This window comes from Candoia aspera, chromosome 10 (genome assembly GCF_035149785.1).
Source record: "Candoia aspera isolate rCanAsp1 chromosome 10, rCanAsp1.hap2, whole genome shotgun sequence".
Taxonomy (NCBI): domain Eukaryota; kingdom Metazoa; phylum Chordata; class Lepidosauria; order Squamata; family Boidae; genus Candoia; species Candoia aspera.
The window spans coordinates 17,603,446-17,617,390 of NC_086162.1; the positions used below are offsets into that span (position 1 = coordinate 17,603,446).

The 13,945-nt window shown below is 43.1% G+C and overlaps 1 protein-coding gene across 1 annotated transcript in view; it reads left to right on the forward strand.

The window, feature by feature from the left end:
* FCGBP (Fc gamma binding protein) overlaps window positions 1–13,945 on the forward strand; it is a 36,171-nt gene that overhangs the window by 17,347 nt on the left and 4,879 nt on the right. Inside the window, exons 11-16 of the mRNA XM_063312299.1 lie at window positions 1,899–2,227; window positions 3,317–3,890; window positions 4,510–5,105; window positions 7,044–7,608; window positions 10,064–10,656; window positions 12,003–12,573. Of these exons, the coding sequence (XP_063168369.1) occupies window positions 1,899–2,227; window positions 3,317–3,890; window positions 4,510–5,105; window positions 7,044–7,608; window positions 10,064–10,656; window positions 12,003–12,573 (3,228 nt within the window). The remainder of the gene's footprint in view (window positions 1–1,898; window positions 2,228–3,316; window positions 3,891–4,509; window positions 5,106–7,043; window positions 7,609–10,063; window positions 10,657–12,002; window positions 12,574–13,945) is intronic.

The window sequence follows — 13,945 nt, forward strand, 5'->3', positions numbered from 1 at the left end:
TGGAGGTAAATTCCAGGCAAAAATGGGTATGATCAAAAATAAAGATGGCAAGGACCTAACAGAAGAAGCAGAGATCAAGAAAAGGTGGCAAGAATATACGGAAGACCTGTATAGGAAGGATAACAATATCGGGGATAGCTTTGACAGTGTGGTTAGTGAGCTAGAGCCAGACATCCTGAAGAGTGAGGTTGACTGGGTCTTAAGAAGCATTGCTAATAACAAGGCAGCAGGAGACGACGGCATCCTAGCTGAACTGTTCAAAATCTTTCAAGATGATGCTGTCAAGGTAGTGCATGCTATATGGCAGCAAATTTGGAAAACACAAGAATGGCCATCAGACTGGAAAAAATCAACTTATATCCCCATACCAAAAAAGGGAAACACTAAAGAATGTTCAAACTATCGAACAGTGGCACTCATTTCACATGCCAGTAACGTAATGCTCAAGATCCTGCAAGGTAGACTTCAGCAATTCATGGAGTGAGAATTGCCAGATGTACAAGCTGGGTTTAGAAAAGGCAGAGGAACTAGGGACCAAATTGCCAATATCTGCTGGATAATGGAAAAAGCCAGGGAGTTTCAGAAAAACATCTGTTTCTGTTTTATTGACTATTCTAAAGCCTTTGACTGTGTGGACCATAACAAATTGTGGCAAGTTCTTAGTGGTATGGGGATACCAAGTCATCTTGTATGCCTCCTGAAGAATCTGTATAACGACCAAGTAGCAACAGTAAGAACAGACCATGGGACAACAGACTGGTTTAAGATTGGGAAAGGAGTACGGCAGGGCTGTATACTCTCACCCTACCTATTCAACTTGTACGCAGAACACATCATGCGACATGCTGGGCTTGAGGAATCCAAGGCTGGAGTTAAAATCGCTGGAAGAAACATTAACAATCTCAGATATGCAGATGATACCACTTTGATGACTGAAAGCGAAGAGGAACTGAGGAGCCTTATGATGAAGGTAAAAGAAGAAAGTGCAAAAGCTGGCTTGCAGCTAAACCTCAAAAAAACCAAGATTATGGCAACCAGCTTGATTGATAACTGGCAAATAGAGGGAGAAAATGTAGAAGCAGTGAAAGACTTTGTATTTCTAGGTGCGAAGATTACTGCCGATGCTGACTGCAGTCAGGAAATCAGAAGACGCTTAATCCTTGGGAGAAGAGCAATGATAAATCTTGATAAAATAGTTAAGAGCAGAGACATCACACTGACAACAAAGGTCTGCATAGTTAAAGCAATGGTGTTCCCCGTAGTAACATATGGCTGCGAGAGCTGGACCATAAGGAAGGCTGAGAGAAGGAAGTTCGATGCTTTTGAACTGTGGTGTTGGAGGAAAATTCTGAGAGTGCCTTGGACTGCAAGACGATCAAACCAGTCCATCCCCCAGGAAATAAAGCCAGACTGCTCACTTGAGGGAATGATATTAAAGGCCAAACTGAAATACTTTGGCCACATAATGAGAAGACAGGACACCCTGGAGAAGATGCTGATGCTAGGGAGAGTGGAAGGCAAAAGGAAGAGGGGCCGACCAAGGGCAAGGTGGATGGATGATATTCTAGAGGTGATGGACTCGTCCCTGGGGGAGCTGGGGGTGTTGACGACCGACAGGAAGCTCTGGCGTGGGCTGGTCCATGAAGTCACGAAGAGTTGGAAGTGACTAAACAAATAAAGAACAAACAACAAACTAAATAAAGCATATGTTGACTTGACATGATGACCTGTGTCCCACAACAAGCCAAAACAGTGGCTAGTTTCCAAGAACATCCTAACCCCACCACCACCACTACAGATTACCCAACCCTATTTTTCCTAGCACCCAAATCTTAGATGTGTTTATTAGCAAAAGGCCACTGCTATTGTGTTTGATTCTCTGTCATGTCTTCTATTAGATCCTTGCAAGATGTTACAGTGTCGGATCAAAGAAGTCTGTAAGCTAGAAAATGGCAAAGCCTCATGCGTCCCAACTTACAATGAGACCTGCTTTGGCTGGGGAGATCCACACTATCACACCTTCGATGGGTTGAATGTGAACTTCCAAGGCACTTGCACCTACACTTTTGCCAAGTATTGTGGCAATGACCCCACACTGGTCCCATTTGTTGTGGATGAGAAGAATGAAAACCGGGGCAGCCAGGCTGTTTCCTTTGTGAGATTGACCAATATCTATGTGTACGGATACAACATCTCCATCCGCAGGAAGGAGTTAGGCAAAATCTGGGTGAGTTTGTTTGTTTGTTTGTTTTTGCAGTGAAATAGAGGTAGTGTCAGGACACAGCCTAAAGGAACTCTTGGGATAGGTAACCTCTCAGAGGCTGAATGATGATGGATGGAGTTATGATGCAAAAGTAGGCATGGTCACAAAACAAACAAACTAAATGGACATGGTCCAAAAAACCTTCCCTCTCCCCCAGTGTTATGCTTATAATCATCATCCCCCTCCACATAAAATGGCTTTAAAAGTAAAATCTCCCTTGGATCAAGCTTACCTTCTGATGATATGAACATGCCCATTGTCATGAGTACTGATGGCGAGCAGGAGGGGGCCTCTATCCAGTGGGGAAAACGCAGGCATAGTACTGAGGAGTTAAGCAGCCATTCAAAGAGACACAGATCAGGCCCACCTTAACCTTTGGGGTTTGTCTGTCTGGGTTTTTCCCATGCTTCTTCAGTTTGTTAGGATTTTCTGTCTTATGTAGCAGTAATAAACACTAGAGACCTACTCCTCGTCTCAGCGTGGTTCCTGACTGTTAGGACACCCATGTTGTTTTCTTGGCAATGATAAAGAAGTGGCTTGCCTTTGTCTTCTTTCAGGATGTTGTTCTGACTTCCCCATCTAGCTTGTAGTCCTGGAATTTTAGGATGGTCTCCCACCCCGATACTACCTGTGTCCAGCCCTGCTTAGCTTTTTTTGAGGTCAGCTAAGCTTGGCCAGGTTCTGGCACCTGGTATGTGAAACTAGTCCAAAAATGTGACTTGATCATCACGTTCTGAATGCAAATGAGGCCAGTGCAAGGTGACCTAGATTCACTTTGACAAATGCATGGTGCAGAGGCAACAAATTCACTGAAGCAAAAAGGCAATACTCTTTCTTTAGATGAAGCATTTTGTGGGGGCCTTGAAGCTTCTCCCTGCCAGATGCCAAAGCCAGAATGGGCTTTGGCACAGTTTTGCCAACCCAAACTACATTCTAACCTGTTTCTGGGTCAATCTGCATGATTTTTAGAAGGCACCATGAAAATTCATACTATATACATATACAGTTGTGTTCATACATTGTGTGTGTGTGTGTGTGTGTTTTAAAACACAGCTGAATGGTGTCATCACAAACCTGCCTGTGACCCTGGAAGATGGGAAAATCCAGCTTTTCCAGAGTGGTTTGAATGCTGTTCTGCAAACTGACTTTGGGCTGGTTGTATCTTTTGACTGGAGTTCCATCTTAGCGATCACCCTGTCCAGCAGCTACTACGGTTCTCTCTGTGGCCTCTGTGGAAATTTCAACCAAAACCCAAATGATGACATGGTGACAGCTGCAGGGGACAAGGCTAATTCTGTGGTGAAGTGGGCCGCAAGCTGGCAAGTGAAGGACCGCGATCCGTTCTGCTGGCACCACTGCAAAGGCACCTGCCCGACGTGTGAGGAGAGCAAACGGCAGCTCTTTGGAAGTGATGAATTCTGTGGGCTCATCACCAAGTTGGATGAGGGTCCCTTCTGTAAATGCCACCCCAGGTTAAGCCCTGACAACTTTTTTGACAGCTGTATTTATGACGTCTGTCTCAACGGGGGTGCCAAGAGCATCTTGTGCCAAGCTCTAGAGGCTTATGCAAGTGACTGCCGCAAGGAGGGTGCGATCATTGCAGACTGGAGAGCGCAGAGCGGTTGTGGTGAGTACAAGTTAGTGCAGTGGCATGAGGGAGGATCAAGGTCCTTGTGTTTTTAACTCTGGAAAGGGCGGGCTTGTTTATTTGAGGAGGAGCTTTGCAACCAACTGATTGCTGGCACACTTGTGCAATGTTGGTACCCTAAAGATATGGCACCCCAAATTTGCACACTGTGGCTAATTGTCAAGCTCTTGGCAGCCCATTCAATAGAAAGCAAGAGTCTCCCTGGGTTTCTCTTAACAAGAGTTATGGAAGAAAGTTAGAGAAATCTCAGCAATTGATAGAATTCAGTTTAGAATGCAATTTATCACTCAACTGGTTATAGTAAAGACTTTTTTTAGTCAATGCTGAGGGCTTCTGGGAGAACTGGCAAGCTGGTTGTTCTCTTAACTGATATGGGTAGAATGTTCAGGTAGCCCAGATGTGAACCTCTGTCAGGCTCTGAAGATGCCATTATACTAATATGTGTAGTAAACACACAAGATGGTTGGTTGAATTTACTGCTGTTGGGTAGGCCTGCCCTGCTATGCAACTAACTTGTTGCACTGGCATTCTATCTGTTCAATTTACTGCAAAGTCCTGTTTTTTATCCTAAAGTCCTTACTCTTCTTCTGCTTTCCAGCTCTGCCCTGTCCTGAGAATAGCCACTATGAGGCCTGTGGAAGCGCCTGCCCAAACAGCTGCTCTGACCGATTGGCTTCCTTATCTTGTGAGAAGCCCTGTGTGGAAACCTGCCAGTGCAATGAAGGCTACGTGCTCAGTGTAGATACATGCGTCCCCGTGGGGAGTTGTGGCTGTACCTACAATGGCTTGTACTACAAACCGGAGCAGGGATTCTGGGATGACGAGAGCTGCACCTCTCGCTGCAAGTGTGACCCCAGGATGGGCATAGTGGTATGCAAGCCAGCCAGCTGCAAGGCTAGTGAAAGATGCAGAGTAGTCAACGGCATCCAAGGATGTCATGCTATCAGCTCTGCCACCTGCACAGTAATGGGGAATCATCACTATGCCACTTTCTTTGGGCAGAGATATGACTTTACTGGCACTTGCGTCTACCAGCTGGTTGGCTTCTGCACCAAAGATCCTACTCTCTCTCCATTCATCATGAAGATCCAGAACAGCCAAGGCAGGAAGACATTGCCATTCTCTTCTGTCCTTATCTTGGAAGTCTATAATATGACCATTACAATCAGCCAGGAGCATCCTTACGTAATCCAGGTAGGAGGGGAGGCTAATAATATCAACCTATCAGAAGGAAGCACTGGAGTGAATTTTTAATGGCAGATTTTTATAACCATTCTGTTTTTAACCTTGGACTATTATTTTTCCCTTTGTATTGTATAAGCAGAGCTTTGGCTGTACAGGTAGTCCTCGTTTAGCAACTGCCTCATTTAGCAACCATTCGCAGTTACAACGGTGATGAAAAAGTAACTTTGTGACCAATCCTCACATTTACGACCTTCATAGGTCTGTAAAGCAAAGGAAAGCTGAAGAAAGATCATAAGCACAGTTGCGGGTTCACTTAGTGACCTCTTTGCTTAACAACCAAGTTGCCAGTCCCAATTGTGGTCACTAAATGAGGACTACCTGTAATCAATAACTTCCTCTATCAGCCTAGGTGCTGGGTAAATCACTTGTTACATTTAGGAAAGGCGATTACTTAGGTAAAATGCTATGTAAAAATTACACTGCAGGATGCACTGTCAATTTAGTTCTTTGTTTTTTAAAATTAATTTTTATTGAAGTTTTTTTACAAAATAAAAACAATACAAATTTAAAGAAAAAAGAAAGTAAAGTAAAAGAAAAGTGATAAGTAAATAGAAATCATGGCTCCCTTCTTTCTAATCTTCAAACCCATAAATGACAAGTTCATTTCTTTCCATTTTCAGCAAAAAGTCCATAAAGGGTTTCCAGTCACTGACAAATGTAGTTATTGTCTTTTCTCTGATTAAACAAGTCAATTTTGCCATCTCTGCAAAATCTGTCATCTTCACCAACCATTTCTCCGTTGTGGGTATTTCAGAGTCTTTCCATCTTAGTGCATATAATAATCTTGCTGCAGTTACCATGTACGAAAACAGTCACCCATAAGTCTTTTCTAGTTTTCTGTCCATTAGTCCCAACAAGAATGGTTCTGGTTTCAGCTGAAACTTTAATCTTTAAAACTGAATCTTTAAAATTCTTTGTATCTCTGTGTGTATCTGAACCCAAAATTCTCTAGCCTTTTTACAAGTCCATCAAGCATGATAAAATGACCCTTTCATGGTTTCCACATTTCTGTCAGTTTAGTTCTTTGGAGTAAAAGAACCAACTAATCCAACTGCTCCATTCCACCCTGCATGTTGTCTCCAACAGACGACAGAACTAAATGTTTTAAAATAATAGTACCGAGAAACTCTTTAGTCTCCCTACAGAAATGCCACTTAAATATGGCAGCAGATCTTTTGTCTCGATCTTTTAACTGGCTTGAAATATAAGTAGTCTAATCCTGGCTTTGGCTCTGTTCTCCAAAACTGTGGTCACAAATTAACCCCTTTATGTGTTCATAAATTTGGTTATAAATATATTTATCTGAATATAAGTTATGCGCATTGGGCTAACTGTATGTCTTAATTCTTTTCAACCATATCTAACAGACTGGTCCTAATAGAGACCAGTCCACAAATTGACCACTGCAGTAACCAGTGTAATATTGAAATCTTCATTCTATTTCTTTTCAAATACACATCCTATTTATTTAATACAATCTCCAATTCCTCCAAAGAGCTCAGGGCTGAATAGAGAGTTCTCCTGTGCATTTTTATTCTCACAACAACTCTGTGAGCAGATCAGCATGAGAGACAGACTGGTCTAAAATCACTGAGTGAGTGGTATGAATTTGAACCCCAGTTCTGGTCTAAAACAATAACTTTAATTCTGGTAAATTGAACTCCTACACCCCAATAATACTCAACTTCTCTGAGTCTGCTGCATTTTGCAGCTAAGAGTTGAGTGCAATAGATTTTGTTCCTCTTTCTTTGGGAGAAAATTCTACTTTTTCTATGGAGTTTATTCTATATAAGGATGTTGTGGGCTGGAGCCTTCCTTAAATCTGGTCTCGATTGTTTCCTCTGCCTTTGTTTTCCATTTTGACAATATTCTCTGTCTTTTCTGTAGGTTGATGGAGTATTAGTAGACTTGCCCTTCTACTACGAAGACAAGATCAAGGCCTACCTTAGTGGAAATCACGTCCTTATAAAGACTCAATTTGATCTTTCCATGATCTTCAGCTGGAATAGACTAGTTCATGTCACTGTTCCTGGCAGCTATCTCAATGCAATTTGTGGTCTCTGTGGCAATGGCAATCAAAAACCTGGCAGAGATCTGACCATGAAGAACGGGAAGCAAACAACCAATTTTATCCAGTTTGCTGACAGCTGGAAAGAAGGGGAGATTCTTGGTTGTGTGAATGGGTGTACCAGCAACTGCCCAAGCTGTAGTGAAAACATGAAACAGATCTACAAGAATGACCGCTACTGTGGGATCCTCTCCAGAAAAGATGGACCATTCAGGCATTGCCACACAGCTATTGACCCGGCTCCTTACCTTGATTCTTGTGTCTCTGATGCCTGTCTGTTCAAAGGCCACCAGGGCATCCTGTGCACTGCCATTGCTGCCTACGTAACAGTGTGCCAGGGACAGGGCATCCAGATTGACGAATGGCGGTTGGCCTCCTTTTGCAGTAAGTATTAGAGATTTTGGCAAGGGAGGGTCAAAGAAAGAAGCCAGGAAACAGTTCTTCTCTGAACCAAACTAGATCTGATGTGTTTGATGTGCAATTTTTTAAATTATTTTTTAAATGCAAATAATGTCAGCTAGAGGAGGGAATTTACCATTAGGTGGAAGATGATTGATTGATTGATTTTCTATCCTGCCTTTATTATTTTTATAAATAACTCAAGGTGGGGAACATACCTAATGCTCCTTCCTCCTCCTATTTTCCCCACAACAACAACCCTGTGAGGTGGGTTGGGCTGAGAGAGAGGGACTGGCCCAAGGTCACCCAGCCGGCTTTCATGCCTAAGGCAGGACTAGAACTCTCAGTCTCCTGGTCTCTAGCCTGTTGCCTTAACCACTAGACCAAACTTTTCCTCCTGTTCTCTGATAATTGTGAAGAAAATTCCTTCTATGAAGGTTTTATTTGAGAGAGAGAGAGAGAGAGAGAGACCATTATTTATTTATTAAACCATTGTTGGCCTGCTTTTCATTGAAAATAATCCCAAAGCAAGGTGCAATAAATCGACCCAACAAAAACTTTCTGTTGAATGTTCTTTCTATTAAAAAGAAGTGAAGTATAAATATACACTTAACTTTAGCTCTAGTTTAGGTTCCCTGGTACAGTCTTTTTTTTTCTGGTTTCCAATCATAAATAAAGAAGTTATGATGATCACCATCATTATCATTACAACAGCAATAATACAGAAGATTGTATTGTCTTCTGGGTGGACAAGAAAGACACAAAAGAACTTGTAGGATTGTGCAGGTCTTCGAAGGGACACGTTCCTGTGATGGAGGCAGGACCATGCATGGGAGGGGGTCAAAATCTTTAAGAGGTGAGGCATGGCATCACAATTAAAGAGCTGCCTCTTTGTCACAAAAGGGGAGTGGCTTCACTCTCAATAGTATGCTTGGATCTTGCAGATCTTGATTCTCTCCACCCCCCCACATCCCTGTTGGAGACCCAGGCAAAGCATCAACCAAAGCAGCTTTGCAAAGCAACACGGCCTTCTCGTTTCTAAGCACAGGTAGGGAGACTATAGTACCCTCAGCGCCCACCGTCAAATAGTCAATGTATCCCCTCCCACTCTGCACTAAGGTGCCAAACTGAGGGTGAAGCGATGGTTCAGCTTAGCCCTGCTTAATTTAACCTGATTGTGAGATGCTGTGCATCAGCCTGACAGAAATCTAACAGGATGTCAAGCTAAGGAGCCCCGAGTCCCCTCCTGCAAAGTCAGCAAGGATCCTATTACATCAAGGGAGATTCTGATTTGGTTTCACTGCTATTTATAAGCTGATTTCACATACTGCACCAAGCTGTGATGGAGTTTTCTCAGTTTTGGCTTAATGCATTATGCGAGTCCGAATATTCTTTGTAGATCATGAATTATGGCTTAGCATAGCCTAGCACAGTATGATAGGATCAGGGAATGAAGGTTTGGGAGGTATATTAGCAATCAGCTAGTCTACTCCCCACCACACCCACTGCCTAATGCAAGAATCCACTACCCCAGTATTCCGAAAGATGGTCACCTAGCCTCTGTTCAAACACTATCAGCAAAAGAGAGGCCACCACCTCTCAAAGTAGACTGTTCCATTGTTGACGAGGTCTTACTGTTACGAAATGTTTCCTGATGTTCAACTAGAATTTACTTCTTTGTAATTTAAACCCATTGTTTCTGTCCTGTCTTCTGGAACAACTCTGAATCATTCTGTCCCCAGTTTTACAATTCTTCAGGTTCTGTCATGTCTTACTGCAGCCTTTTCTTCTCCAACCTAAAATACCCAGCAGCTCCAACTACAGGTAGTCCTCACTTAATGACCACAATTGGGACCAGAATTTCAGTTGCTAAACAAAGCGGTCATTAGGCAAATCCAACCCGATTTTACAACCTTTTTTGCATTGGTCATTAAGCAAATCACTGGGCATTAATCGAACCATGTGGTTGTTAAGTGAATCACGTGGTTCCCCATTGATTTTGCTTGCCAGAAGCCAGCCAGGAAGGTCGAAATGGTGACCATGTGACCATGGGACGCTGAGACAGTCATAAATGCAAACCAGTTGCCAAGTACCCAAATCATGATCATGTGACCGGGGGGAACACCACAATGGTCGTAAGTGTGAGGACTGGTCGTAAGCACTGTTGTAAGTCCTAACTGTCACTGAATGAATGGTTGTTAAGTGAAAATTACCTGTATTCTCCATTTTCCCTTTAAGACCCTTTTTATCTCGATCGCTTTCCCCTGAACACACTCCAGTTATACAACCTCCTTTTGTGATGTCCCACACTGGACGCAATGTTCTAGGAGTATGTGGCAAATTGCTTGTTGTATGAGCCCAAATAACTGAGTGATTCCATAAGTCATAGTTAAGCAAGCCATGCATGATCCCTGCCCTAATATTCAATTGTTTCTTTCAGGCCTTTCCTGCCCTCGCAATTCTCACTACGAACTCTGTGGAAATGGCTGCCCTGTTACTTGTCATGGCCTCTCAGCTCCCGATGAATGCGAGAGATCCTGCAAAGAAGGCTGTTACTGCAACGTGGGGTTGGTCCTGAGTGGAGATCAGTGTGTTCCGATAGGGGACTGTGGTTGTCTGTACCAGGGCAGGTACTATAAAAAGGGTGATGAATTTTACCCCAGTGCCTCTTGCCAAGACAAATGTCGCTGTGGAGAAAATGGTGCCGTGGAATGTCGGAAGGTCTTCTGTGGGGCTCAACAGCAATGCAGCATTGAGAACGGGAAGCAAGGTTGCCACCCTCTTGGCTGTGGCAAATGCAGTGTGACTGGTGGAAGTCACTATCTCACTTTGGATGGAAGGACCTTCAGCTTCCTGGGGTCCTGTTCTTACACGTTGGTCGAAGTCTGTGGCAGGGATCGCGACCTTGTCCAGTTCTCTGTGGTGGTGGAGAACGAGGGCTCTGGGGAAGGCAAGGCTGTGCCAAAGACGACCGTCATCGCTGTTCGAGGTTACGTCATCAGACTTGTGAGAGGAATGACTTGGCAAGTTCTGGTAGGTCCTTTTTTCTGCCCATTTTACAGTGAAGTCACCAGTGCATTTCTTCCCACTCACGTACAGACGAACCCTTTTGGTACTGTGTGAAGACTTCCTCGGACAAACTGTGCGGATGCTGTCATGCACCTCCAGCCGGTCTAATCTCTTTCATTTGGACAATGCTCAACTTCTAACGTTAGTTCTTTCCCTGGTCTAAAGAATCAGTAATGAAGCCCAGAAAGATGGAGTGAGGAAGCTGGTATGAAACATTCACTGGTAAAGACTGTCCAGGCATTCTCAGATTTGGAGTCAAAGTTCCCTCCTAACGCCTGGAGATACATTTATCCAGCAGCAATAGCAGCAGCTTGTGGTTCTAGCAATTTCAGTTGCCCACAGTGCCACATAGTGATATTGCTGCCAGGAGAATGAGCCATTTATTTTTAAAGAGGATTCCCATGCCATTCATCATCAACGGATGCTGGTTTTAGCCCATCTATCAGATTTCAACACTTGCAGATTAGTAGGGTAAGAGTAACTCAGAGTTTGTCTCCCCCTTCTGTCCATTTCTCTATCCATATATGTACCGTTTCACAGAGACAGAAAGCAAGTTGTGCTTCTCGGAATCAGAGATTCCAAGGTCATTTCCGTGCTGGAGATTTACAGCATCTTCTAAAGTCATCCAACCTTTGCTGTGCCCAAATAACAGTAACGCAGACAGGCTTTATATCACTTCCGTGATGGCTGAGTGATGCTTTGAAGACCCTGTAAATGAATAGTGCAGAAATGACCCAAGTAGTATGAAAGAGTGTAAACTAGAGCTGGGTACAAATGGCCTTTCTAAATTCTGCAAACTAACCTGAGGACAACAGTATTAGGGAGACACATTCTTAAAATTTATCCAGGATGATATTTCCCCTTCATGATGAAAACCGCTCTGCTGGTGAAAAACCCCAAATGGGAGGAGGTCCCTCATAATGTCTTTCTTTGGAATTTAAACATCAGGGTGCTGGAGAGAGGATTGAACGGTGGAAGGGCAAAAGATTCACACTCATGCCTGGCCCGCCTCATGGCAAATTAAGTGCAAGAATACCGTACTTCAGCCATCACAGTTTCGGAGAAATACTCTTCTCCTTTGGGAAAAAAACATCTGAAGCCAATTCTCTTCCACTGAACAAAATCAGAACTTTAAGGGGGGAAAAAAATCAGGATATTTTTCTCAGGCTGACACCAATGAAAACAGGTCATTTGCTTTTTTGGGCTATTTTAGTTGTACTTTTCTTCCCCGTTGGAAAATGTGGAGGTGGGTTGTGTCTATCTTCATGTTAGTTAAATCTCACGTGGATTTTTCTCTTCTGTCAACAAAGGTAGATGGAGAGGCCTATACCCTTCCACTTGAGTTAAAGAGAAGAGCAATTTTAATCAATCAAGAGGGGAAGAATATTGTGCTCCAGACCGACTTTGGTCTCAGAGTTCTCTATGATTCTTCCCATTACATCCTCGTGCTCATCCCGAGCACATACCAAGGACAGGTGTGTGGCTTGTGTGGCAACTTCAACGGGGAGAGGCGAGATGAATTCCAGCTGCCTGATGGAAGCAGTACCTCAAATGTGACTACCTTCGGAGCATCCTGGAAAGTGTCAGCTGAGCACCTCAGTTGTTCTGATGACTGCGGGCAGAATTGTCCCCTGTGCAATGCTATTGAGATCAGGCCATACCAGGTGGAGAGTTCTTGTGGGTTGATCAAGGCCACATCAGGCCCTTTTGAAGTCTGCCATCGCCTGGTGAAGCCAGCTGAGTATTTTAATCTCTGCCTGTATGAAATGTGTGCTGCTCATGGAGCCAAAGAAGCTCTTTGCCAGAGCCTCCAAGCCTATGTAGCTGTGTGTCAAGCAGCTGGAGCCATTATCAAGACATGGAGGACAGCCTCCTTCTGCCGTGAGTTGAGAAATGGATCTGCTTCTGCTATGCTCAGCTTCTGATCTAGACTGTAGCTGTTTAAGATTCCTTTACTCCTTTTCTTTATTCTATTTCTTTATTTATTTTTAGAATTTTATCACCACCCATCTCCCTCAGAGAGCGACTCTGGGCGGTTTACGATAAAACTAAAATAAATACAGGTTAAAATACAATAAAAACAGTATTCTTAAATAAATATATAAATGTAAATACAAATATAAAATCCAGGATGGGGATGTTAAAAAGTTCTTAATTTAAATGCATGTAATTCATCTGGGCCTCTTCAGGGTGCTGACCACCCCCGGGATTGATTAACCCTTCTCCTGCCCCAAGCGAGATGGCAGAGCCTGGTCTTCACCCCATTTTTCCTGAACATAGTTTTCTAGTAACCAGGGTTCTGTGGCATGCTCGGGTTCTGCAAGAGGTCCCTAGGGGTTCCCTGGGAGATCACAATTTATTTAAAAAATTATTTCAAATTCGGGCTGCTTCTCATTAAAGAGGTAAGTTTCATTCTTTATGTTTAGTTTATGAACACTGTTCAGGCATATTTACAGGCCTACCCATGAAACAAATATCATAATTTTATACTTCTGGCCTACATTTGAATCTGAATGTGCAGGGGTTCCCCGAGGCCTGGAAAATATTTCAAGGATTCTTCCGGGGTCAGAAGGTTGAGAAAGGCTGATTTAGAGTTTTGGAATCAAACTGGGGAAGCCCAGGTTCAACCCTTTTCAGTCATAAGCTAAACAAACATGTAACCATCCCTTCACCTAAACTATCTTCAAGGTTTGTTCTTAGAAGAATTAAATGGGGTGGAGGGAGAAAACCATAGAGGCAATCCTGAAGCTAGACAGACATTTTGGAGGGACACCTCAGTTTAAGAGCTCTCCATGGCCTGATCCAACTCTATGACCTATAACTTTTATTTATTTATCTTACTTATCTAATTAAAACATTTATATAGCCGCCCATCTTGTACCAGCTCACAACCAAGAGATAAAACCACATCTTTATACAATAAAAATATTATAAATCCAAAAATATTAAAACCAAAAGGCTTGGCACCATAGTCAAAGTTTCCTATGCAGCCCACAACAGGTTCATCTCACAAAAGTCATACTATCACAGATCTTGAGTGCTTTTTGGAAGGTTAAAAGGGGTTTAACCTTAACATTATTTGATGGCATATAAGTGTAGTGATCAATGAAATCCTAATCCTTATTTGTGACTTATTTTGTCTTATCTGCCTGCTTTTTCTATGTTGGATATGACCAGCTCAGCCAATGACAGACTAATTTATCTTTGCTCTACCTTTTTCTGATAGCATTAAGATAGCTTAGCTGGCCACTAT